At 40.4% G+C, this 26,288-nt stretch overlaps 1 protein-coding gene across 4 annotated transcripts in view; it reads left to right on the top strand.

The window, feature by feature from the left end:
- Nucleotides 1-26,288, top strand: part of rabep1 (rabaptin, RAB GTPase binding effector protein 1) — a 98,197-nt gene that overhangs the window by 44,213 nt on the left and 27,696 nt on the right. For 3 of the 4 annotated variants that reach the window (XM_052035365.1, XM_052035366.1, XM_052035364.1), the window contains exons 10-14: nucleotides 4,078-4,182; nucleotides 17,179-17,295; nucleotides 21,836-21,934; nucleotides 22,470-22,610; nucleotides 23,087-23,276. In XM_052035365.1, the coding sequence (XP_051891325.1) occupies nucleotides 4,078-4,182; nucleotides 17,179-17,295; nucleotides 21,836-21,934; nucleotides 22,470-22,610; nucleotides 23,087-23,276 (652 nt within the window). The remainder of the gene's footprint in view (nucleotides 1-4,077; nucleotides 4,183-17,178; nucleotides 17,296-21,835; nucleotides 21,935-22,469; nucleotides 22,611-23,086; nucleotides 23,277-26,288) is intronic. The other variant, XM_052035367.1, reaches the window with a different exon arrangement.

Below are 26,288 nucleotides of genomic sequence, written 5' to 3'. Positions count from 1 at the left end.
TCACTCTAGTGCTATGCAACTCTCATACAAAAATTGAAGGTTCAAACACACCATCAGTTCTTGGATAAGTGAAAACAGAAAATGCTGGAAATATTCAGGCAGGATCTCTAGAGAAACAGCTAATATAGATTGGTTTATTATTGTCACATCTACCAAGGTACAGTGAAAAACTGTTTTGCATGTCATCCATGCAAAACAAAGGCTAGTGATTTGAAATATTAACTGTTTCTGTCTACACAGATGCTGCCTAATCTACTGAGTATCTCCAGCACTTTTTGTTTTTATTTCTGATTTCCAGTATCTACAATTTTTTTTTACTTGTTCTTAGTTGCTGAGTTCGTTCTGGGCTTACACTGGATGTAGACAAATACATTTTATTTAATTCCATAAATTCTTCATTTAGGTGTAGAATTTCAAATTCTAATTATAGAATCATAGAACTGTACAGGACAGAAATGTCCCACTTGGACTACCTCATCCATGCCGACTGTGACATCTATTTGTTAATCCTCTAAACGTCTTCAATCCATGTACTTGTCTACGTGGCTTTTAAATGCTGCTAATGCTCCTGCCTCAACCACTGTTTCTGGCAGTTCATTCCAAATATGCACCACTGTTTGCGTGAAGAAGCTACCCCTGATGTCCCTTTTAAATCTCTGGCCTCTGATTTTAAACTTATGCCCTCTTGTTTTTAGCACCCCCTCCCTGGGGGAAAAGACTGTGCTTTCACCCTGTCTATGCCCCTCATGACAATGTCTACCTCTATCAGGTCACCCCTCAATCTCCTATGTTCCAGGGAATGAAGTCCTTGTCTACGCAACCTCTCCTTGTAACTCAGGCTCCCAAGTCCAGGCAACATCCTGGTACATCTTTTCTGCACTCATTCTAGTTTAATAACATCTTTCCTATAACAGGGTAACCAGAACTGTACACAATACTCCACGTGCGGCCTCACCAATGTCTTGTATAACTGCAATGTAACTTCCCAGCTCCTATACTCAGTGCCCTGACTGATGAAGGCCAGCGTGCTGAATGCTGCCTTCACCACCCTGTCTACCTGTGACGCCACTTTCAGTGAACTCTGCGCTTGCACTCTTTGGTCCCTCTGTTCCATAACACTCTCTGGGGCCCCACCATTCACTGTACAAGTCCTATCCTGGTTTGATCTCCCAAAGTGCAATACCTCAGATTTATCTGGATTGAAAGCCATTTGCCAATCCTCAGCCGACATACCCAGCTGATCAAGATCCCCCTGTAATTTTTCATAACCTTCTACACTGTCTGCAACACCTATTTTAGTATCATCCACACATTTACTAACCATGCCTTGTACATTCACATCTAAATTGTTTTAGATGTGAATGTACCTCTGTGCCACACCGCCAGACACAAGCTGAGAAACAACCCTTGACCATCGCCCTCTGCTTCCTACTACTGAGCCTATTACGAATCCAATCTACTATCTCCCCCTGGGTCCCATGGAGTTTAACCTTTCAGACTAGCCTGCCATGAGGGACCTGGTCAAAGGCCTTGCTAAATTCCATATAGACAACATCCACTGCCTTACCCTCATTTACCCTCTTGGTTACCTCCACGAAGAACAAGAGATTTGTCAGACTCGACTTCCCACACGCAGTCATGCTCACTGTCCTGAATCGGACCCTGTTTCTCCAAATGTTGATAGGTCCTGTCCCTCAGAATCCCCTCCAGCAATTTACCCACCACTGATGTCAGACTCACCGGCCTGTAGTTTCCTGGCTTGTTTTTGCTACCCTTTTTAAACAATGGTACCGCATTTGCCATGCTCCAGAACCTCACCTGTGGCCAGAGATGAAGCAAAAATCTCTGCAAAGGCCTCTGCAATTTCTTCTCCAGCTTCCTACAAGGTCCAAGAATGCACCAGGTCAGGCCCTGGGGATTCGTCCACCTCAATGCACTTCAAGGACTCCAATACCTCCTCCCTGCTAATTTGTATGTGGTCCAAGACATCACCACTCATTTCCCCCATTTCCTTAGCTTCCACTGTTCTCTCCACAGTTAAAACTGAAGAGAAGTATTCATTTAAAAATCTTTCCCATTTCCTTTGGATCCACACACACGGCCATGCTGATCTTTAAGGGGACCTATTCTCTCCCTAGCCACCCTTTTTACTCTTAATGTACCCATAGAATCTCTTGGGATTTTGCCTTACCTGCCAGATTCCCCGCATATCCTCTCTTTGCTCTCCGAACTTGTCTCAAGTGCGCTCCTACACTTGTAGTCATCAAGAGATTTGCTGGTTCCCAATTGCTGATGTGCAGGGTATGCCTCCCTCTTAATCTGAGCCTCAATATTTCTTGTTGACCAGAGTTCACAGAACCTGCCAGCCTTGCTCTTCACCTTAACAGGAACATGCAGGCTCTGAACTCTTGACATCAGACTTTTAAAGGCCTTCCACTTGGCAGACATTTTGCTTATTACACTTGCTTATTTCCACCAATTCACCAAAGTTATTTTGACTCCAATTCCTTCTCTCCATCGTCACAATATATCTTTGGGTCAAGAGGAATGGATTCTTGTAACTTAGCTGCTTTGTTTTGCATTTCCTTTCGACTTGTGTGACTTGGAGACAGTGCTGACTTTAAGGGAAAACCCAATAATGGGTTATAATGATTATCTTTGTATGAATTAACACATTTGCTTGAGGAGTTAGCAATTGTACTGTATTAATTTTTGAACTCTGCATGATACAGTGAGCTAGAACTCCTTGGTAAGGTTAGTGTCAGCAACTGAGTTGTTATTCTCTGCAGTGGTATTGGAATTGGTTTATTATTGTCACATGTACGGAGGTACAGTGAAAAGCTTGATCTGTTTGAATGGTATACAAGACAATTCATTACACAGTGCATTGAGGTAGAAGTTAAAACGAGTGCAGAATAAAGTGTCACAGTTACAAAGTGCAGTGCAGGTAGACAATAAGGTGCAAGGTCATAACGAGGTAGATTGTGAGGTCAAGAGACCACCTTATCACACTATTATAGAATGGTCAAAAAACAGGTGTTCACCCTCACCCTGTAGCTCATTTTAGGGACACTATGAAGAAAACGTACCTCACAGACCTGTTTCCTGAGCTAGGCAGGACAGTGATACAAGTTCTAATAGAACATTTACAAGAATAGATGAGGGGGAGCTAGTGAATGTGGTGTATTTGGATTTTCAGAAGGCTTTTGATGAAGTCCCACGCAGGAGGCTGATGAACAAGGTTTGTGGATTATACACCAGATTGAGTTTGGATTAAGAGTTAGTTGACAGATGAGAAACAGTAGGAATAAATCTCTCCTCAGAGCGTGATGCTTGGGGCCCAGCTATTCAGTCCGTATCAATGACTTTCCAAGTGTGAGCGGGGATGGGAGTGTGAGTAGTGATGAGGATATGAAGAACCTTAAAGGGGATGTAGTTGAGTGGCCAATGGTATGGCACAGCAGGTGGAGTACAGTGTCAGCAGGGGGGGGGTGTTAGTGAGACTGTCCAGCAGTAGGAAATTCAGAAGTGCTGAGGGATCGGGAAATGTTGATGTTCGATTGGACCTCTGTATCCTTGTAACAAATCACTAAAAATTTAAAGCAGGCAATTAGGAATGAAATTGTATATTGGGCTGTTGCAAGAGGATTTGAGTACAAGAATAAGGTTGTCTTGCTACAGCTATATACAGCCTTGCTGATGCCATATCTGGAGTGCTCTGTATAGTGTTTATGGAGTCATAGAGTGACTGTAGCCTACCAAGTCTGTACTGACCATGAAGTACCCATTTTTACTCTAATCCTATCCTAACCCATTTTATTCTCTCCATGTTCCTGTCAAAATAAGGGATGTGAGCAGAATGCAGAAATAAAACAGTTGAGGCGAAAGGTCAGCCATGATCTAGTTGAAGACTCTCAAAGGGCCAAATATTCCTGATTCTTGTGTAAGGTCAAAGGAGAGAAACAAAATTTCTCCAAGATGAATTTAGTTTACATAATATGAATTCATTCTGCGTTACGTCTGTATTTACATGCTGCCTATTCTCTTTCACATTCAGTGTGTGCTATTTTCTTGCAGGTGCAGAATGCTGGAAACAAATTAGGCCGCCGTTGTGATATGTGCTCAAATTATGAAAAGCAGCTCCAAGGAATCCAAGTGCAGGAAGCGGAGACCCGGGACCAGGTGAGACTGATAGTTTCAGGATATTTCTCTGCAACACAGTCAACATATGTGATTCTGCTCGTCTTCCTAAAAGATATTTACATCATTAAATGCTGTCCTTTGGTACTAATTTCAAATGGAATCTTATTTCAGAAAGATTCTAATGACTCAATTTAATTCTTTGTTCTTTAGGGTATCACGTACTTTGATACTATTATGCAATGTGGCCAGTGATCCTGATGAATTTTCTATTTGAGAAACCTTTAAGTGTGTTATTTTAAATTTATTTGCAATTTGTTTTCCTTAATCTTCATCCCTGGTTTTATTTCTCCCCAGTTATTTCTCACAGTATTAAAAGTCTGCAACATTACATACTTTCATGTAATTTCACTAAAATGCAGCGCTATAAAAATTCATCACATACCATCATGACCTCTTTTTTTAAAAAAAATGTGAATTGTTAGAGAAAATATTGCAATATTTAAAGGGAAGAATTTGAGTGCTTTGGTAATCTCGACATCCTTTCTTGAGGAAATTGGCAACCAATATATGTATAGCAAGTGCACACAAACAGCAATGTGATAATAACCAGAACATCCTTTTAGTAACATGGAAACAGGAGAGATTGCAGATGCTGTAAATCTGGAGCAACACACAAAATGCTGGAGGAACTCAGCAGGTCAGGCAGCATCTATGGGAGGGAATGAGACCCTTCATCAGGGTTTCAGCCTGAAACATTGTCTGTTCATTTCCCTCCCATAGATGCTGCCTGACCTGCTGAGTTCCTCCAGCATTTTGTGTGTGTCAATCTTTTTAGTAATGTTGAAGAATAAATATCATCTAGGGCATTTCCCTGCTTTTTAGGGAAAATATCATGGAATCCTTCACATTTCATCAGACAGAGCAATTTTACCTTGGCTTAATGTTTCATCCAAAGGCACCAACAGTGCAGCATGCTCCCAATACTGCACCAGAATCTAAGCCTAGTTAAAGATGGAAAAGTGGCACCAGCTCAGCTGCTAAAGATCGCATGCAATTAGTTATGATACCACCTAATTTCCTCTAAGCAAAACATTCTTATCCTTTATTAGTAACATGAAAAGAGGAAGAAAAGCAAATGCTGAAATATTGTGCTTGTACAATTCACTAATGTTACATATTTAATGTTTTGTAAAGTATTACCATCCTGGATTAATGAAGCTCTCAATAAATACTCCATAATTTATCTAATTCTCTTTAGAATTTGGAATTGATCCAATAGAACAAGACTTATGGCAATGGAAAGTTTTAATTGCACCATGGTCTATTTTTAATCCTCTTTATTGGAAGAAAGTTGTATTTTTGGTGGTGCTTGCTTTTCAGTTGAATGAGGCGACTGATAAGTGTGGATATTATTGTGTTGGAAACAGTTTAGAGAAAGTTTAAGTGTCGCTCACTTAAGACAAAGATGAAGTGCATTTCCTGAAGCAGGGTCTTTGAGTATTTAAGGCAGAGGTAGATAAATACTTGAAAAGCTAAGGATTAAAATGTTTACTGTGCATAGACTGAGAAGCTGAGGTTAAGGTCAGATCAGCCATGACTTTATTAAATGGCAGAGCAGGCTTGGAGGTGGTGAAGTGGCCTCTTTTCCCATATCTATTATATATTTGTTTGTATTTCTGATTTCATTCCTGTGTGACAGAACTGATAAAATTTTAAGTTGTTGGAAGGTATTCCTGAACCAGTATTTTGAATCCTTGTAGCAACTTAATTGACCCTTCCATTCCCTTTCCTCGGGAAATGTAAGTTCATTCAACCTGTGCTCAAATTAACCCTTTAAGCCTTGAATCCTTCTGATGATAGAACACCATACTGTATCTCCTCTGAGGTAAAATCATATCTCCTGCTATCCCACAACCAGAGCTGAACTCCAGGCTTCATAAAAAGTCTAACTTGAGACTCTAAACTGAACAATACACGTCTCCAACCTCAATACTTTTTGTATTGCGGTTACCTTGAGCTGATGTTACCTTGATTACATTTTTAAAAAGACTATTACATTAGCTATGTGATTTGTGCTCTTGGACATCTTTATTTGATGTCTCATGATTTTCTAAAACAAAATTTAAAATTGTGTTTTGGATCCAAAATGAAAGACTTCCCAATTCGATTATTGCTACAATTTAGTTTATTCATAAAATTGATGTCCTGCATTTTCCCATTACTATCCTTGCAACTTATTGCATCCTAGTGATGTCATCTGCAAACTTGGACATACAACCCTGTACTCCTGTGTATAAAATGAGTTACCCCAGTATAGACACAGTAGCATAGCAGTTAGTGCAATGCTATTACAGCGCCAGTGATCAGGGTTCAATTCCTGCTGCTGTCTGTAAGGAGTTTGTACGTTCTCCCCGTGACTGCGTGGGTTTCCTCTGGGTGCTCCGGTTTCCTCCCACATTCCAAAGATGTACGGGTTAAAAGGTTAACGTGGGTGTAATTGGGTGGTGCAGACTCATTGGGCCAGAAGGCCCTATTACTGTACTGTATGAATAAAGTTTTAAAGATCAGTGGTTTGTCATGTGTCACACTAATCTGAATACAATGTCTTTATTCATACAAATCAACAATGTTGTGTAGTTTTGGTCACCCTCTTATAGGAAAGATAGAGTACGGTTTTGGTCACTGTTATAGGAAACATCATTAAGCTGGAAAGAGTGCAATGAAGATTTACAACACAAAGTGCTGGAGGAGCTCAGCAGGTCAGACAAGGGAAATGAACAGTCCATGTTTCGGGCCAAGACTCCATCAGGACTGGAAACAAAGAGGACAGAAGCTAGAATAAAAGGGAGGGGGAGGAGCATGAGCTGGCGGGTGATAGGTGAATCCAGGTGAGAGGGTAGGTGGTTGGGGTGGGGGGGGAAGTGGGAGTGATGTGAGAAGCTGGGAGGTGATGGGTGAAAGAGGCAAAGGGCTGAAGATGGAAATTGATAGGAGAGGACAGTGGAGCCTGGAATAAAGGGATGGAGGTGGGGAACCAGAGGGAGGAAGGTGTGGGTGATGGACAGGTTATGAGGGCAGGGGAGGGGAAAGAGAAGGGGTGATGGGGCCAGAGGGATAAGGGAAAACAAAGGGGGAGGGACAGGGGAGTAGTTACCAAAAGTTAGAGAAATCGAAGTTGATGCCGTCAGGTTGGAGACTACCCAGATGGAATAAGGGATTGTTTATCTAAAAGAAGATTTACAAGAATGTTGCCAGGACTTGAGGGCCTGAGTTATAGGGAGGGGTTGGGCAGACAAGGACTTTATTCCTAGGAATGTAGGAGACTGAGGGGTGACATTATAGAGCTGGATAAAATCATGAGGAACACGGTGAATGGTCACAGTCTTTTTCCCAGGGAAAGGGAACCAAAACCCTAAGAGGGCATGGGTTTAAGGTGAGAGGGGACAGATTTAAAAAGGACCTGAAGGGCAGTTACTTCACTTAGAGGGTGGTGGGTATATGGAGCAAGCTGCCAGAGAAAGGAGTTGAGGCAGGTACAATAACGACATTTAAAAGACATTTGGATAAGAATATGGATGGGAAAGGTTTAGAGGATACGAACCAAACGTGGGCAAATGTGACTAGCTTAGGTGGGTACCTTGGTTGACATGTACCAGTTGGGCTGAAGGGCCTGTTTCCATGCTATATTACTCTGACTCTAACACTAAGTTGGTGGTACAATAGATCAGTCAAAATAAGCATGAATAGATTCAATGGGGTAAATGGTAAACTAAGTTTAATTTGGAAAACTTTTAGAGTTGTTTTTTAATTGTTGAGATATTAGGAATGGCAGGTAGAGATTAGGGGCCCAGATGCTGAAATCACTAAAAGTTAATGGGCTGAAACAAAGTATAATTATAGACCTTAATAGAATTTTGAAATCTAGTACCAGAGCTGGAATATTAAGGGACAGATGTTTCATTATGACGTTTTAAGGCTTTCTTAGACCTCATCTGGACCACTACGCAGTTCAAGGCACTGGATAGATTGGACTTGGAAGGAAGCTATGTAGCCAAATAATCATTTGATGAAACTATCATGGTTAGATTACCAGAGGAGACTGCAGACTAGGTTTAGATTCTTTTGAGTAAATATTAAGGTGATCTAATTTAGGTGCTTAAGATGGTTAAATGATGTAATCAAATTTCCTTTTACTTTTGTTATAGTGAGAGTCTAGAACAAATGGCCCAAGCCTTAAAATTAGGCCATTCAGTGGTGATTCCAGGAAGTGCTATCTTCTGTTCTGACACACTAAGTGAAAAAGGTTGAATTGAAAATTTGAGAAGAGGCTGAAAGTTTTTGTTGGCTAAGATAGGAAGGGACATGGATTGAGGGCAGGTGGAAGGAGTTAATCAGTTATCAAGAGTTAAATAGTCTATTCCTATTCCTTGCGTTCAAACCCATGTTCCTTCCTATTCTGTATGTTTTGCTATTTTTGCATGAAACCATGTCAAATACCTCTTGGAAATCCATATTAGAAAATATCATATAATAGAATCAACAACTCGTTTGGCACATGGGATGCCCATTTGGCCTGTCAAGTGTATTTCAGCCAAATTTTGCTACCCAACTTAATCCTATTTGCTTGTTCTTAATCCAGAGCCCTATAAAGTGTCACACTTTCTTCGAATTCTCCTGTAGTCATTTGACCAGTTATGCTATATTTCATTGTAAGAAAATAGAACTTACCTACTCCATTTCGGCTCTTCTTAACTTTCCTGGTACAGTTGGCCTTCAATTAAATCTATCAGTATTCTCTTTTGTAAAGAAAACAACCACGGGTCAAGCTAATCTTTTCCTCATAGTTGCAATTCTTCGTGTCTGCACTGTCCTCAAAACTATTCTCCATAATCTGCTCCTTAATGCTGTCACATCCCTTTTTGTAAATATGGTGACCCGAACTCTATTTCTGGCATAATTAGTGTTTTCTGCAGTTGGAACAAAATCTCCCTACTCTTATGCTTAGTATTTCAGCTGATAAAGCCTGAATGCCACCTTTACACTTACCCTGCCCTGTTAGTGTTTACATGTATACATCTTGTTGGTGCCCTTCTTAATGTGCATTTTAAACTTTTGCATGTGGGAGCCCAGCATCTCACAAGGAGGGCACCATCTCAAAGTACCCAACCGCCTGGCCCATCCAGCATCTCCTGCAACTCCCACCTTGGTCTCATCATTCACCTTGGAAACCACAGGACCACAATGGAAGCAAGTTATTTTTAATCTTGCCTTAGAACAAGATTTAAGCTTTGGTTTATATTAGGAACTCTTATGTTTCTGTGAGAAAAGTGTATTTTTTAAAAATGACATGAATCCTGATGCAGGGAGATGGACATTTTAACATTAAATCTTAATAGAAGACCTTCTAATGCACCATCGCTGATACATTAGACATGTTATTACATTGTATCTCTGTCACAATCTGCCTCCATTACTGCATTGATGAATTTTGCCTTGCTAGCTGTGCTGCAGTTTAGTGTTATATTCTATGCAAGACTGGAGATGTGCAGTGTACTTGTCAATATTACTTTTATATATTGTGTCACAAACCAGCAACAAAAGAAACACACTGAGCATGATTCAGTGTTAAAAACTATTTTATTAATCACTACTTATGGTAATACGTAAAATAAAAGTAAAAAAAAATGTTAGTATGTTAGAATTCAAGAATGTTAAACCTCGAACGTTAACCCCAAAACTAAACTCTTCGTGTGTGTGTGTGACAAAGTCCAAAACTCCCAGTTCCTGAATGGTTCTTAAAGTTCAGTTCCGCAAGCCATAAGGTGAAACATGAGCAAGGGCTTCTTCAACAACCACCGTTGTCTGAAGATAAGATGTAGATGTAGAAAAACATAGAGAGAGTACATACAAAATCCAAATGTTCCACGGTGGAACCCAAAAGACACTTCAGTGTTTACTCGGTAGTGACTTCCTCACCCCGAAAAGCATCCGAACCGTGGTCGTCCACACACAAATACCTGTTTCCTTCTACAGGTCAGCAACAAAGTGAACTCCACCGGATTACTTCCAACTTCCATACATGGATTTCAGTAGCAAACACAGTTATTGTTTCTCATCCATCGATAGAGAAAACAAGCAGGCTGGTGTCTCTCTCCCTTCTCTCTCTCTCTTTCTTCTTCTTCTAACTTCTTCAACAACGTCATTACGTCCTTTATCTTCTATTGACGTAAGCACGCCCCACACACACATACACACACACTCTCTATCTTAAAGAGACTTTCACTGAGTCCATAACACCTCCCACCTAAAAAAAAATTTTCCCAAGAAAATTTTAACCGCGCATAGAGTTAGTAATGTTAATAATTATCACGCTACACAACTACAGACTATCAGATTAGTACAGATACATGTTTCCCATTTAACATCGGGAAAGACAATCAGCAATCACATTATCTTTGCCTTTAATGTGAGTTATCATGAGATCAAACTCTTGCAAAATTAAACTCCAGTTTAACAGCCTTCTGTTCTTGTTTTTGACTCGGCTCAGAAACACCAATGGGTTATGATCTGTATACACAGTCAATGGTTTCTGAGCGGTGCAAACATATACACTGAAATGTTGCAAGGCTAAAACAAGCGACAGTAATTCTTTCTCTATGGTGGAATAATTCTTTTGATGCTCATTAAATTTCTTTGAAAAGTAAGCTACAGGATGGTCAATATCATCAATGTCACCCTTCTGCAACAACACAGCTCCTGCAGCTTCATCACTGGCATCTACTGCTAATGAAAATGGCTTTTCAAAGTCAGGTGTTCTGAGCACAGGATGGTAGCATAAAATGGCTTTCAGCTTCTCAAATGCTTCTTGACAAGAATCTGTCCAATCAAACTTTACTCCCTTCTTCTGAAGATTAGTTAGGGGAAGAGCAATATCAGCAAAATTTTTACAAAATTTTCGATAATATCCAACCATTCCCAAAAATCTTCTAACAGTCCTCGTACCTGTGGGAATAGGGAACTCAGATATTGCTTGAACTTTTGCCTGAACAGGAGCTTGCTTGCCTTGACCTACAACATAACCAAGATACGTCACAGTGGCATGGCCAAATTCACTTTTAGCTAAGTTAACTGTAAGGTTAGCCTTGGAAAGTCTTTCAAACAACCTTTCTAACGCAGAGATGTGATCTTCCCAAGTATCATTCCCAGTCACTAAGTCGTCAATGTAGGCATCTGTATGTTTTAACCCATGAATCACTGAATTAATCATTCTTTGAAATGTTGCCGGAGCATTTTTCATTCCAAATGGCAAAACATTGTATTCATACAATCCAGAAGGGGTTACAAAGGCTGAAATTTCCCTTCCTCTATCTGTTAATGGAACACACCAGTACCCTTTTAATAGGTCAATCTTTGTAAGAAATTTTGCCTTTCCCACTCTGTCTATGCAATCATCCACCCTAGGAATAGGGTAAGCATCTGACTTTGTTACAGCATTCACTTTCCTGTAATCTGTGCAAAATCTAACAGTTCCATCAGGTTTAGGCACAATAACACAGGGCGAACTCCAATTTGAAGTAGAATGTCTAATAATATCATTTTCCAACATGTACTTTATTTCCTGATCAACAAGTTTACTTTTTTCCACATTCATTCGATATGGGTGTTGTTTGATTGGTTTTGCATCCCCAACATCAACATCATGGGTAATTATCGATGTTCTGTTTGGAACATCTGGGAACAGATTTTTAAATTTTAAAATTAATTCTCTCATCTGTTGTTTTTGTGAAACTTGTAAATGGTCCAACTTCGTTTCAAGGTTCTCCAGGATATTTTGGTTTTTCAGTTTCGATGGAACAATATTTGGTCTAAATTGGCCTTCCTCAACATCAACATCAGGCATTCTAGAAACAACCTTTTCACCATCCACCAAGGCCACAACTGAATCCCTCTCATAATAAGGTTTTAGCATGTTTACGTGACAGAGTTGTGTTTTCTTGCGTCTATCTGGTGTTTTGATTATATATGTTATATCAGTCACTCGAGATTCAATAACATAGGGTCCAGAAAAACGAGCTTGCAAGGGATTATTTTGGCTAGGGAAAAATACCAATACCTTTTGCCCCACTGCGAATGTCCTAGGCCGAGCACGTCTATCAAAATATGTCTTCATTCTTATCTGGCTTGTTTTCAAATTCTCTCTCGCTAGCTGGCAGACTCTCTCCAACCGAGTTTTAAATTTTTGGACATAGTCCAACAGACTCAAGTGAACTTCCTCATTAACCCATTGCTCTCTTAACAACTCCAAAGGTCCTCTCACCCTATGTCCAAATACAAGCTCAAACGGACTAAATCCTATTGACTCCTGGATCGATTCTCTAACGGCAAACAAAAGTAAATGGATACCTTCGTCCCAATCCTTGGTGTTTTCAAAGCAATAAGTCTTCAGCATATTTTTGAGAGTAGAATGAAATCTCTCCAGAGCTCCTTGAGATTCTGGGTGATACGCAGATGATACAATCTGCTTTGCTCCCAGCTCATAGACTATTTGTTGAAAAATTTTTGACATAAAATTACTACCTTGATCAGATTGGATTTCTTTTGGCAAACCAAACAAGGTAAAAAATTTTACAAGAGCCTTTGACACCGTCTTGGCCTTAATATTTCTAAGGGGTATTGCCTCTGGAAATCTAGAAGTGGCACACATGATGGTTAACAAATACTGATTTCCAGTCTTAGACTTTGGTAAGGGGCCAACACAGTCCACAATCACCTTCGAAAAGGGTTCACCAAAAGCAGGAATTGGTTTCAAAGGAGCCACAGGGGGTTTTTGCTTTGGTTTACCTACCATCTGACATGTGTGGCAGGTTCGACAAAACATCACCACATCTTTTCTCAAACCAGGCCAATAGAATTGTTTCAAGATCTTCCCTACAGTTTTATTCACACCAAAATGACCACCCAAAGGCATACTATGGGCCAGGTTTAAAATCTCATCCCTATAAACTTTTGGAACAACAACCTGATGAATAACTTCCCATTCCTCAGTAACAGGAACATGAGGAGGTCTCCATTTCCTCATTAACACTCCATTTTTGACATAGTATCCAGTTGGCACCTTTTCAATCTCCTCACATGAGAGAGCTTTTTCTTTCAATTCTGTCAACTCAGGGTCCTTTGTCTGTTCCACCATAAAATCCTTCCTTGACAAAGACAAATCTTTAAATTCAGGCTCACTATAAGGATGTTGATCCTCCAGTGAAGACAGAAAAGTCTCAGATAAGGCATCAAAATTTTCTTCCTGTTTAGGACTGTCACAAGGAACCACATCAGACTGCACCGGACTGTCTGTCTTGGCTAATTCTCTAGCTCTAGCTCGAGTCACTGCACATGATGGGTAAACATCTGGATTATCCTCAGACTCATCAATCCTTGGTTTGGTTGTTAACCGTACCACAGGATCACTTTCTCCATTTGCAAGGTCATTTCCCAATAACAAAGAAACTCCTTCCACTGGCAAACTAGGTCTTATCCCTATCTCGACTGGTCCTTCTACGAACTTTGACTTTAAAATCACCCTGTGAAAAGGGACAGACATGGTCTCACCTGTAACGCCTCGTACTAGATTTACTTCACCAGTGTCACTTTCTTCACCAAAATTTAAAACACTGTCCAGCAAGAGAGATTGACTAGCCCCAGTATCTCTAAGAATTTTCACTGGCACCTGGGGTGACTCATCATTCAGTGAAACAAAACCCTCTGATACATACGAACGGAATTCTTTTCTCACCTCCTCCAACTTTTCCGCTTTTCCCTCTTGCAAGGACTGATCTTTAACAGCATCTCCTAAACCTTTTTGATTTTTAATTGCCTGAAAGCAAGCATTGGGCCCAGCTTCCTTCTTTTTCTTCAAAAGGGCACAATTAGATATCACGTGGCCAGGTTTCCTACAGTAATAACAAGTACGCTCAACAGGTTTCTCCAGCCCTGGCTTCTTTTCATCTTTTCCTTTTTGATTACTTCCCAATTTAATCTCTGGTTTCCCATTTGGATTTATGGGTTAAAGCATAATCATCTGCCAACCTAGCAGTTTCTTGTAAAGTTTCCACTGCCTTTTCATTTAAATATGTTGTTAATTCAGCTGGAACACATCTTTTAAAGTCTTCCACCAGTATCAATTCTGTCAATTTATCGTAATCCCCATCTACATTTTTAGCCAGGCACCATCGTTCAAAACATATTCTCTTTCCATTGGCAAATTCCATATAAGTCTGATCTGCAGATTTCCTCAAGTCTCTGAATTTTTGTCTATAAGCCTCAGGGACCAATTCATAGGCCTTCAATATAGCTTGTTTTACCTTGGTATAATCAGCTGCATCCTCAACAGACAAAGCAGAATAAGCTTTTTGAGCTTTACCTTTAATCACACTCTGTACCATAAGAGCCCATCCTTTCCTTGGCCAGTTTGAACTCACAGCAACCTTTTCAAAATGTTGGAAATACTGATCAACCTGATCTTCTTCAAAAGGAGGGACTAATCGAACCTCCCTGCTGGCTGAAAAACCATCATCAGAATCAGATTCCGAACTCCTACGCTTCATTTGTAACTCATGCTGCCTCTTTTTCTCCTCGTTATCCAGCTCCATCCTCTTCAATTCCATCTGCTTCATTGCTAGATCAGCCTCTATCTTCATCTGAGTTAGCTTTTGTTCAGTCTCTAATTTCTTTTGTTCGGCCTCTAATCTCTTTTCCTCTCGTTCAGCTTCTAATTTATTTTGTTCTCGTTCGGCCTCTAATCTCTTTTGCTCTCGTTCAGCCTCTATCTTTAACTGGGTTTGTTCTCGTTCAGCCTCTATCTTTAACTGGGTTTGCTCTCGTTCAGCCTCTATCTTTGCCAGCTGCACCTGTGCCTCAGAAATTGCTATTTCACTGCCAGGAAACTGTTTTAACACTTCCTTCTCAAACACCTTCTTTTCCACATAATGGCCAGCTATCAATCTCTGAATATCTGCCTTTCTCATAGACTGCTTTACTTCTGTAAGGTTTAGCCTTGTAGCAATCTTTATCAAATCATCCTTTTTCGCCACCTCCAATCCCTTTTGGGTTGGTGACTCCAAAAATGCCTTAATATCCATTGCTGCTGGTTTCCACACACACAAGCCAATTAAAGAATTTATCAGACCTCCCTCAAAAATCTTTGGATTGAATCTCGAACAAATCTCATCAATCTGGGGAACAATCCCAGACGACACTCGTTAACCTTGGGAACTATCCCGGACGAGCCCCCAATTTTGTCACAAACCAGCAACAAAAGAAACACACTGAGCATGATTCAGTGTTAAAAACTATTTTATTAATCACTACTTATGGTAATACGTAAAATAAAAGTAAAAAAAAATGTTAGTATGTTAGAATTCAAGAATGTTAAACCTCGAACGTTAACCCCAAAACTAAACTCTTCGTGTGTGTGTGTGACAAAGTCCAAAACTCCCAGTTCCTGAATGGTTCTTAAAGTTCAGTTCCGCAAGCCATAAGGTGAAACATGAGCAAGGGCTTCTTCAACAACCACCGTTGTCTGAAGATAAGATGTAGATGTAGAAAAACATAGAGAGAGTACATACAAAATCCAAATGTTCCACGATGGAACCCAAAAGACACTTCAGTGTTTACTCGGTAGTGACTTCCTCACCCCGAAAAGCATCCGAACCGTGGTCGTCCACACACAAATACCTGTTTCCTTCTACAGGTCAGCAACAAAGTGAACTCCACCGGATTACTTCCAACTTCCATACATGGATTTCAGTAGCAAACACAGTTATTGTTTCTCATCCATCGATAGAGAAAACAAGCAGGCTGGTGTCTCTCTCCCTTCTCTCTCTCTCTTTCTTCTTCTTCTAACTTCTTCAACAACGTCATTACGTCCTTTATCTTCTATTGACGTAAGCACGCCCCACACACACATACACACACACTCTCTATCTTAAAGAGACTTTCACTGAGTCCATAACAATTGCATTTGTGGTTTTATTTTAGGCACTGTATTTGAGTGACGAAAATGTCCTAAAGCGCACAGTTTTTTTTGATTTGACAAAGTGCTAGAATTGTTTCCAGTACCAAGTTGAAGGAATGTGCACATCAGGGTGTCCAGATGAGATTTGCTTTGATTTGCAAGCCTGATGTTAGTGGAAGTTTTGAAAGCTTCATGTTCTGTAAACGTATTGAGATATAACGTTGACAGAAATGCATGAATTTGCAGCATTGCAATGTTCCAACATATCAATCAGTACCAGTATTTATGCTTGTCATGAGCATCAGTCTTCCATGTGTAACCGATTCCCCCCTTCCCCTTAAGGTGGGGACTTTTGCAGCTCTATCACTTTTGTTTACTTCTTCCTTACCCTTGGCCTTGCAGTTTCCATGTTCTTCACTTTCATTTATGCATGTACTTTCTTTTGCAGTCTTGTAAGTGCCCACACACTCAATTTTGTGTACTTCCACATCCTACTGGGCTTTTGTTCTCACTCTGCATATTTCACTCGTGCTTTTCTCATTGATAGCGTGTGGTTATTGCTGGCAAGGCCAATGTTCATTACCTAAGTGGCTACCCTGGGCTTACTAGATCATTTTATCAAGGCATTTCAGAACCAAACACACATCTCAAAATCTGGAATTGCATTTTGGCTGAACCAGGTAAGGGCAGTAGATTTTCTTCCTTAAAAAACATTATTGAACCAGGCAAATTTTAATGACAGCCCGATCATTTAACGTAACCAGGAGTTTTATTTCAAATTAAACAAATTTAAATTTCCCAGTTGTAACAGGAAATGAGCATGTGTCTGGATCATTAATCCAGGTCTCTGGTTTACAAGTCAAGAAGCTTAACCAAGATGCTACTGTAGAAAATATCAAATATTTATATTCTCAGATCAGCAGTCTTTCCCTGTTCCTCATAAATTGTGCATAGAAATGTTGAAAGCTCTTGCTGTTTCCACACTCTGAAGTCCCTCTGAGATATCTGTCTGATTGATAACTCTGCAGGTGAAGAAGCTACAAGTGATGCTACGACAAGCTAATGAACAGCTGGAGAAAACAATGAAGGAGAAACAGGAGTTGGAAGTTTATGTCAAACAGAACTCTGATGATACGAGTAACCAGGTAGCTGGGGTAGCCACAACATTTCTGACACTGGTACCTTGCATAGCACACAGGTTGCACTTCCAGGAGTGAGTGTTAATGAAACTGGTACTCTCAAGCGATGAATTGACCAGTGTGGAGAGGCTGCCTGTAAGGGTTAGTGTGGATGGGGCAGGGTGAGCTGTGCCAGCTGCTCAGCACAGATCTGGGGCTCAGGCTGTGTCCTTCTGACAGAGTTCAGGCCATTGCTGGGGACTGGCTGCACCTGCTCCAAGTGTTAGACTTTCTGGATCCTACAGACTCCCTCTGATGGAAGCCACATCTCCCCCTTGCTTGTTTGGATATGCAGCTGTCATAGAGTGGTCTGCAGATAAACGGGCCCTTTGGCCCACCATGTCTGTGCCAACCTCTTTTCCCATCTGCACTAATCCCATTTGTCAGTATCCTCCTCTACCTTGCCTATTTAAGTGCTCGTCTGGGTGAGAGATTTCTTTATGGTTTAAGCCCTTAATCATAGAAAAGTCTCTGGGCTTGGGAGTGCTGCACAGACAGACAGCAGGAGTCAGCAGTTTGATCACATCCACCAAGTGAGGTCCAGGTGGTCTGTCAGCCCACAGAGCAGCTGCTGCCCGTCCTCAGTAAGGGCAGCACTCAACTGTACAGGCCAGGGTGCAGCCCCACATCTCAGCATTGAGTAGCTGCACCATTTAGCCCTACCTGCCTGACACCAGCCCTCACAGGCAGCCTCTCCATATTCATCGCTGGGAGAATGTCAACAGGGCAGGAATTCATGGCGGGTTGCTGGCACAGCAGCACACAGCATCAGAGGTCAGATTCACACCAGATTCGCAGCAGAGCTGTGCAGAAATGCTTTGAAAGTACAGGAGTACCTGTCTTTTAGTGTTCAAATGGGAGGACTAAGAGCACTATAACAAATTGAGCTAAGCAGGGTACCAGTGTACTTGTAATTAGATGCAATCATATATTGAACTTGTGATTTATTGCCTTATGTAGTAGCTGTTTTGATTGATTTTTGCTGCATTAAAGCAGTCTAGTTGAGCATGATCTGAGTATTTAGTCATCACATAAGTATGGAGTTATTCTGGTGAACTTAAATAATTAGTGTTTAAAAAAAAAAGTTGCAAGGTGTGATATTTTGTGTACATCCAGGCAGTAAAGGAGATCTTGTTAAAGGCGATTTGATGAATTGCTGCAGTGCATCTTGTGGATGGTACATCCAACAGCCGTTGTGTGCCATTGTTAGAGGGAGTGAATGTTTAGAATGGTGGATGGGGTGCCATTAATTGGGCTGCTGTGCTCTGGATTTTGGAGTTTCTCTCATCTGGACAAGTGAAAAATATTCCATCACATTGCTGGTTTTGATCTTGTAGGTGGCAGAAATATTTCGGGGAATTGGGAGGTGAGTCCCATGTCCCAGATTCTGATATACTTTAGTAATCTCAATATTTGTGGTTGAGTCATTATTTGGGGAGCTGTGAATGGCATTGAATATTCCCCAATCATCGAGCAATGACACATTCTGGGATAATTGATGAAACAGCTGAAGATGCTTCTGCAGGGGCTGAGATAGAGTCCCAGAAGAGTTTACAACATGAAGAGCCTTTTCAGCCTGGTGTCCTTGTCATTCAAAAAAGCTAACCAGCCTCATGGCACCTTCCAGCACAAGATGTGTAGTGCTGCAGGCCACAGCCCTCCAAGTGTGTATCCACAAACTGTTTAATGTGATGGCGGTTTCCTCATCTCCGTTCTTATCCCTCTGCCAATTATTTTAACTGTATGCCTCCTGATTTTTGTCCCACTTCTCTGCTGAGGGAAATAGCTCCTTTCTACATACTGTATTTAGGCCTTTTATGTGTTATATACCTCAGTGTAGATTCCCGAGTCCTGTATTCTAAAGAAGAAAATCCAGCCTGCCCTGTCTATCCTCATAGCTGGTTTTTTAGCAACATCCTCGCATCTTTGCACCCTCTCCATTGTAATCATATCTTTCTTGTAATCTAGAACTGGATGCAGTGCTTGAGTCTAACTAATGCTGTGTGTGGTTTTAGAATAACCTCTCTGCTCTTTGTATTAGGTACTTTAAATAACTAAAAAGCATCCATTTGTCCTTTAAGCATCTCATTGACATGTCCTGCCAGCTAAGGATTTGTGCACATACACACCCAGATCCCTCCATTCCTCCCATTTACTGTATATTCCCTTGCCTTGTTGCACTTCACTAATGCATTACCTTGTTTTCTCTGGATTGAACTCCATTTGCCATATCTCTGCCCAACTGGCCAAACCAGCTATTTCTACCTGCGACCTAAAGCTTTCCTGCTCGCCATCATTCCCACAGCTATATCTTGTACACAGTTAAGTTGCGCTCCCCCCCACATACACATTTGTCCAAATCATAAAAATCAAAAAACTGAGTACTGAGCCATGTGAACTGCCCTTTCCTGGAAATGACCTTTCAGAAACAGGCAGACCTGACAGTCATTGCCATCAGTGCTGAGGGACTGGCTAAGATGACTCCTTGTACCTGTGTGTCACTTGTAGTAGAACATATACAGCACATGTTGGCTGGTTGTTTAACCAAGGAGGGTGAGAAAGCAATTTCGATGGAATGAGTAGGCAAAAATAAAGCAGGTACTGTATGATGTGGATAAATGTGAAGTTATCCACTTTGGTAGGACAACTATAAAGGCAGATTGGAAACTGGTGTCTAAAGAGACCAGGGTGTCTTTGTCCTCCAGTTACTGAAAGCATGCTGGTGAGCAAGCAGTTAAGGTAAATGGTAGAATGGCCTTCATGGTAGGAACACTTGACTATGGGGCAAGGGTGTGTTGCTCAGGAGCTTGGTAAGACCACACCTGGAGTATTGTTGTGCTGATTGATGTCCTAACCTAAGAAAGGATATGCATACCATAGAGGAAGTGCAGTGAAGGTTTACCACACTCATTAGGATGGCAGAATCATCATATGCAGAGAGGTAAAATTGACCAGGTTTGTATTCACTGGAATGTTGTAGATTGAGAGGAACCCAATTGAAACTTAGAAAATACAAAACAGTCTCGGGTCACAAGTCAAAGTTAAAACTGAGGTGAGGAGAAATGCTGTCTCTGAGATGGTGAACCTGTGCAAGTTGCTACCACAGAGGGCTGTAGGGGGCAAGTAACTGAATATTTTTGAGGACATGGATAAATCTTTAAATCAGAAGGCATCAGGGGGTATGGGGAGCAGGAATATGACATTGAGGTAAAGGATCAGCCATGATTGCCTTGAATGGCAGAACAGGCTCGAAAGGTCGAAGGGTGTAATTCTATTTTGTGTGTTTCTATGTATCCAAACAAAGTGTTTTCCCAATGCAATAATCACGCATGTACCCAGCAGAGGTCTTTGCATACAGCTTGGTAGCAGGTTTAACCAGCTGATGTTCCCTTCATTTAACACGGGCACTGAAAATAAATAGTGAGGTATGGCTAACTTGGCACAATTGAGAGATTACATCTGTAACCTTATTGTATCAGCTGTGTCTTGTTGTCTGGGTCAAAAGGTTGTGGGTTCAAGTCCAACTCCAGAGGCTTGAACGCAGAATCAGGCATTGTAATTTATGCACTGTTGAGGGAGTGCTGCACTTTCAAAAGATCATGTTCCTCAGATCTTGAACCATAACTTTGTTTGACCTCTTGGATGGTTGTAAAAGATCGCATGGAACTATTCGAATAAAAATCGGGCAAATATTCTGGTGACCTGGTGAACAGTTGTCTCGCAACTACCATTAAAACTATAATTTGAGTCTTTACCTCATTGTTTTTTGCTGTGTAAATATCAGTTACTGCATTCCTGCATTGCAATAGTGTGTACGCTTCAAAAGTGCTGGGAACATCAAGAGATGCGAAAGGTACCGTGCAAGTTCATTCATCCTTACATTGGAAAAAGGCTTACTGAACTCTCAGGAGAGCCTTATCCCCATAGTCAAAATGAATCCTACTGGTATAATTAGCTCAATATTATCATTCACCACTTTTCCATTCTGATTTAAGACCAGTGATTTTTCAAATGTTTCACTGCCTACACTATAGAACACAGAACAATACAGCAGAGGAACTGGCCCTTTGGCCCACAATTTCTGTGCCACTATTTCCTATATTAAACCCAAGGTATATTGGCTACACAAAGGAACATTCTTCTTCTGTAACAGAGAATATTTTGGTTGCTTTTGACCAACAGAGAAAACTTTATTGTAAAAACATGCAAAGAAATGCAGAAAACTTATAACTGCAGGAATAATCTAAATTCCTTAGCTCTGGCCATTTTGACAACTCTGTGTACTATTACTGTACTTATATCCTAATAGGTTACTCCATTTCCAGAGCATTTTGTAAATGCAGGTAATTCAGTAATTTTGTTTTTAAATATAAAGTATTTTATTGGCTGTTTTAAACCGAGACATTGAAAGCAATCTTTGAATAGGCGTAGTAATAAGGCCAGCATATCTTGTTGCAGTGTTCATCTTCTTCAATGGTTCTCGTTTATTGTGCTTTTATTCTCCCAGGTGGCTAGACTGATGCAACGAGCACAGGAGGCTGAGAGCTTGCTTACCAATATGCAACATTTGTTTTCCCAAGCCAAGCGAAGCACCCAGGAGCAAATGGTTTGTCACAGCAGATTGGGCAATTTTGTTTTGGTTTCATCTATGACTCTGGGCACTGTTACAAAATGTTTAAAATAAGTTTTACTGAGAATGTGTTTTTCATATTAATTTTATCAATTCAGTTTGTGGTTTTTAAAACAGCCTGTGGACCTGTAGGCGTCACGTAACTGAAACCATTTGTATGTGACCCGAACTATCCAGCACCAAAAGTTACTTCACTGCTACAGGAAAAATAGTGTCAAGAGCAGTCATAACTTCTCTTCCTCACCACCACCACCCACCCCCCCATCCTTGTAAAAGATATCAAGATATCATGAAATTTAATAAAATTATCTGTGAAGCAACATTGGTATTTGTCAATAGTTGGGGAATATGTTTAATTGCAATCCTAATGGTTAGTGAAGTTGCTTGTTTCCATCTTTGAGCTATAGATTCAAAGTTGACTTAAGTTTATGGTATTTTTTTTAAATCACTAAAACCAGGCAATTAATAGTTGAATGTCCTTATTTTGTCTGTGAATTCATCTTTTCTAAAGGCGGTGCTTATTCAGGCACGGGAACAAGTATCTGAGGAGCTGGTGAGGCTACAGAAAGAAAATGAAAGTCTTCAGGGAAAGCACAGTTTGCATTCTTCTGTTCTTCAGGAAGAGAACTTCATTCCACCGGACACTGTGGGGGTAAGCGAACTTAAATCTCACAATCTAGCCTTTTGGCTTGATTTGGATATTTGTGAAAGATGTGGTGAGCTGCTTGTTCCTAGTGAAGTAAGTTTAGTATGCCTAAACTGGAGAGTTTATTCAAGCTACCAAGTATATCCTATGCACTGTTGCCTCTGACCTTGACCTATGATTTGATAAGTCCATGAATCAGGGTGGGTTTATTATTGTGATACATTGAGGTTTTTGGGATCTTACCAGCTCAGTATGGAAGCCTGTGTCTTTGGGAGCAAAAATGCTAATGGTACCACATTGTATTCAATTTCAAGCATGTAGTCTTGATAATTAGTCATCGCTCATTATTCTAACGCTTAAACCTTTTGGATGTTGTTCTGCTTCTATGTGTAACTGATAGAGGTCTAATAACTGTCTTCTCAGCCATGTGTGTTTTGCAGATAGGATGTGCAGCAAGTATTACCTTTGTCACTTTGATTCAGGAACTACATGAACTAGTGCAGAAGTACCGTGAAAATATCATCAGTGTGCGGACAGCTGCCGATCACCTAGAAGAGAAACTAAAGGCAGAAATCCTTTTCTTGAAGGAGCAGATTCAAGCAGAGCAGTGTCTGAAGGAGAACATTGAAGAAACTTTGCAATTGGAAATTGATAATTACAAAGAAGAGATTGGTGAGTGAGATAAAAGAAATTGTACCATGTATCATTTTTTTTAAAAAAGGAAAATATTTCCAAATGAGTTATCTAGGTGAATCGTTACTTTGTAGAAGGATCTTCCATGTCTATTACAATATAATGGCAATGTCTGTATTTAAGCTAGGGGCTTATCAGATGCTTAATTAAAATCCTTTAAATAAAATCTGTAGAATTGACACTATTTTAATGTTTTTGTTGTATTGAAAGTATTTTGGAGAAATTAAGCATTGGGCTTGACCTAGTTGCATTGCTTTATAAGTTTATTTTCATTATGATCCTTTAGATTATGTATATAGTAAGTTTCATTCATTGACCATTGGAAATGGATGCCAATATTAACTGATTGTTAGGCTGTCTGCTTTGATGCTGAGTTGCCAAGAGCATATTCTTAAAGATGACATACTCATTAGTTTTAGAATTTTGGTTTGTTTCTGGGAGTGTGGGGTGTTGCACTTTGGGAGATCAAATCAGCGTTGATGTATGGAGGGGTCTTGGGGATCAAGTCCATAGCTCTCAAAGTGGCTGCACGAGTTGATAGGGTGGTAAAGAAGGCGTATGGCATGCTTTGTCTTTAATAGTTGAGGTATTGAGTTCAAGAGTCAGGAAGCTGCATTGCTTTATAAAACTCTGGTTAGGCCACATCTGGAGTATTGCATTCAGTTCTGGTTGCCCCATTATAGGAAGGATGTGGAAACTTTGGAGAGGATGCAGAAAAAGTTTACCTGCATTAGAGGGCATGTGCTATAAGGAGAGAACGCTGGTATCTTTTTCCTGGGGTTGAAATATTGAATACTAGAGGGCATGCATTTAAGCTGAGAGGCAGAAAGTTCAAAGGAGATGTATGGGGCAAGTTTTTTTGCACCGTGGTGGGAGCCTGGAATGCACTCCCAGGGTGGTGGTGGAGGCAGATACGATAGAGGTGCTTAAGAGGCTCTTAGATGGCACATGAATGTGCGGAGAATGGAGGGATATGGACCATGTGCAGGCAGAAGGGATTAGGTGTCATTAGTTTAACATCGTGGGCCGAAGGGCCTGTTCCTGTGCTGTACTGTTCTATGTATCATTGGAAAGGCTGAAGGCTGGATGAAGCAGGGGTGGCTGTTTTCCTCAGTCGGCTGTAGGATTAGAACCAAGATGGTACTGCAAGCACCAGTTGAGAACAGAAAGAGGTGAACAGTTCAGCCTGGCTTTTGTCTCTCCAAACCTTTTTTGCAAAGTTGATTTTAAAATATTGAGGCTATGATTGTATTATTAAAGACGAAACCCCTTCCAACAAAAAAATCCAACATTACCATTCAGTTAGATGGGTAGGGAAGGTCAATTTCACAAGTTTCTGTAAACTTTCTTGCAGTTTTCCTGTCTTCAAGTTTGAATATTTGACAAAAGAGAGCTTTTAAAAAGCAAAGTAATTAATGAACAGACTTGTTGCATTCAGCATCTGATTGGTTGGCTTTGGTACTGAACAAAGTAAAATTGGAGAGTTTTGAAGCATTAACCACTGAGGAATCCCTCATTTAGAATTGGTTTGAGCATTGATAGATCTGGGAAGTTACTATTAAAGTTATAATGGCAGAAGCCTTACTTTTCTCCTATAAAATGTTGATGACAGATCAACAAATGGAAAATAACAACCACATAAGAATGGATAGTGAAAAAAAAATTGAGGTTATCCTAGATAAAAACTCTTCTAAATGAATGTTAGAAGACATGGAAACAGATCAATTCATCAATAAGCAATCTTGCACTGATAACTGGGTAGATTGCAAAATAGGTTTTCCTATTAGTTGAAAAGTTTACTTGGCAAATAAGTTTAGTTTAATGGGAGCTATGTGATGTATATGCAGCTTGTAGTACCAAAAAAATTCAAAGCTTGGCGAGGAGATTAGAAGTACAGAAAGTGAATATGATAAAATACCAGCAGGTATTTTGTGTATGAAAAGATGAACGTTTGAGTGGGCATGAAGGGAAAATTAGGTTGTGGAAAATAAAGTTGGTGTAACGATCATCAGTTTTTACAAATGAGGGACGTAGGAGCTGAAAAATGAATTGTCCAGATAACTGGAGAAAAGTAACTTGTTCTGGGAAAGTTACAAGTAATTCCTGATTTTACAAATGGTTTGTGTTCCTGGGAGACTTTGTTTAAGCAAGAAAATCAAAATTGTTTTCCCAGTTAGTTTCATTGTAAACAAAAAGCCTTGCTCCTGAGCTCAAGAATCTTGGTTTGGGGGGTGGGAAGAGATACATCAGCCCAAGTGTCTGATATATTGAAATACTGTTTTATTAACAATTAAGCCTTAAGTTCTGATGAGACAAATGTAATATACTACTTCAAGGTACTTGCTGTGTGAAGCATACAAGGGACTTGACAGGGTGGGTACATGCTTTTCTGGGAGAATCTGGGACCAGGGGATCACTATTGCAAATTAAGGGTTTGCCCATTTCAGACACAGGAAATGTTTTATTTTTCTCTGGGCATCATGTGACTTCCTCAAAGGCCATTGGAAACAGAATCTGAATGTTAAGGTAAATTGTGACAAACCAGGAGGTAAGTGTCACCAGGGATATAGGTCTGCCAGAACATTGGAAACTGTGGCATGAGAAACTGATCGCTCTGTTATTTTTTTAACCATAAGGATAGAGTTGGAAAGCTGCATTTGGCGGTTCTCTTTGATCTAGTGGCTCCTGGCTTTTCTCTGTCCATATTTGGAAATGCTATTTTGTCACAGGACCACAGAAGTTGGGAGTGAACAGTTTTTTCTCCCCCACCCCCAGTCCCCGCAGCAGAAAGTTCATTGCTTTGTAGTTTTGTGTGGTTGTGCACAGTTGCCACAAGCCTGCATTGTTCACGTCACAGAATGAACAGAACATTAATGGTTTAGAATTACCAAACTCCATTGAGGAACTGAAACCCTCAGGCAGGGTTTTACACACACACAGCCTTTACCTGCATGTTACCATACTTCAAATTGTACAACAATACCAAATGTT

The sequence above is a fragment of the Pristis pectinata genome, chromosome 21 (assembly GCF_009764475.1).
Source record: "Pristis pectinata isolate sPriPec2 chromosome 21, sPriPec2.1.pri, whole genome shotgun sequence".
Lineage (NCBI taxonomy): Eukaryota > Metazoa > Chordata > Chondrichthyes > Rhinopristiformes > Pristidae > Pristis > Pristis pectinata.
Note: the sequence above shows the minus strand (reverse complement) of the source record. Positions and strands in the feature narration are given on the sequence as shown.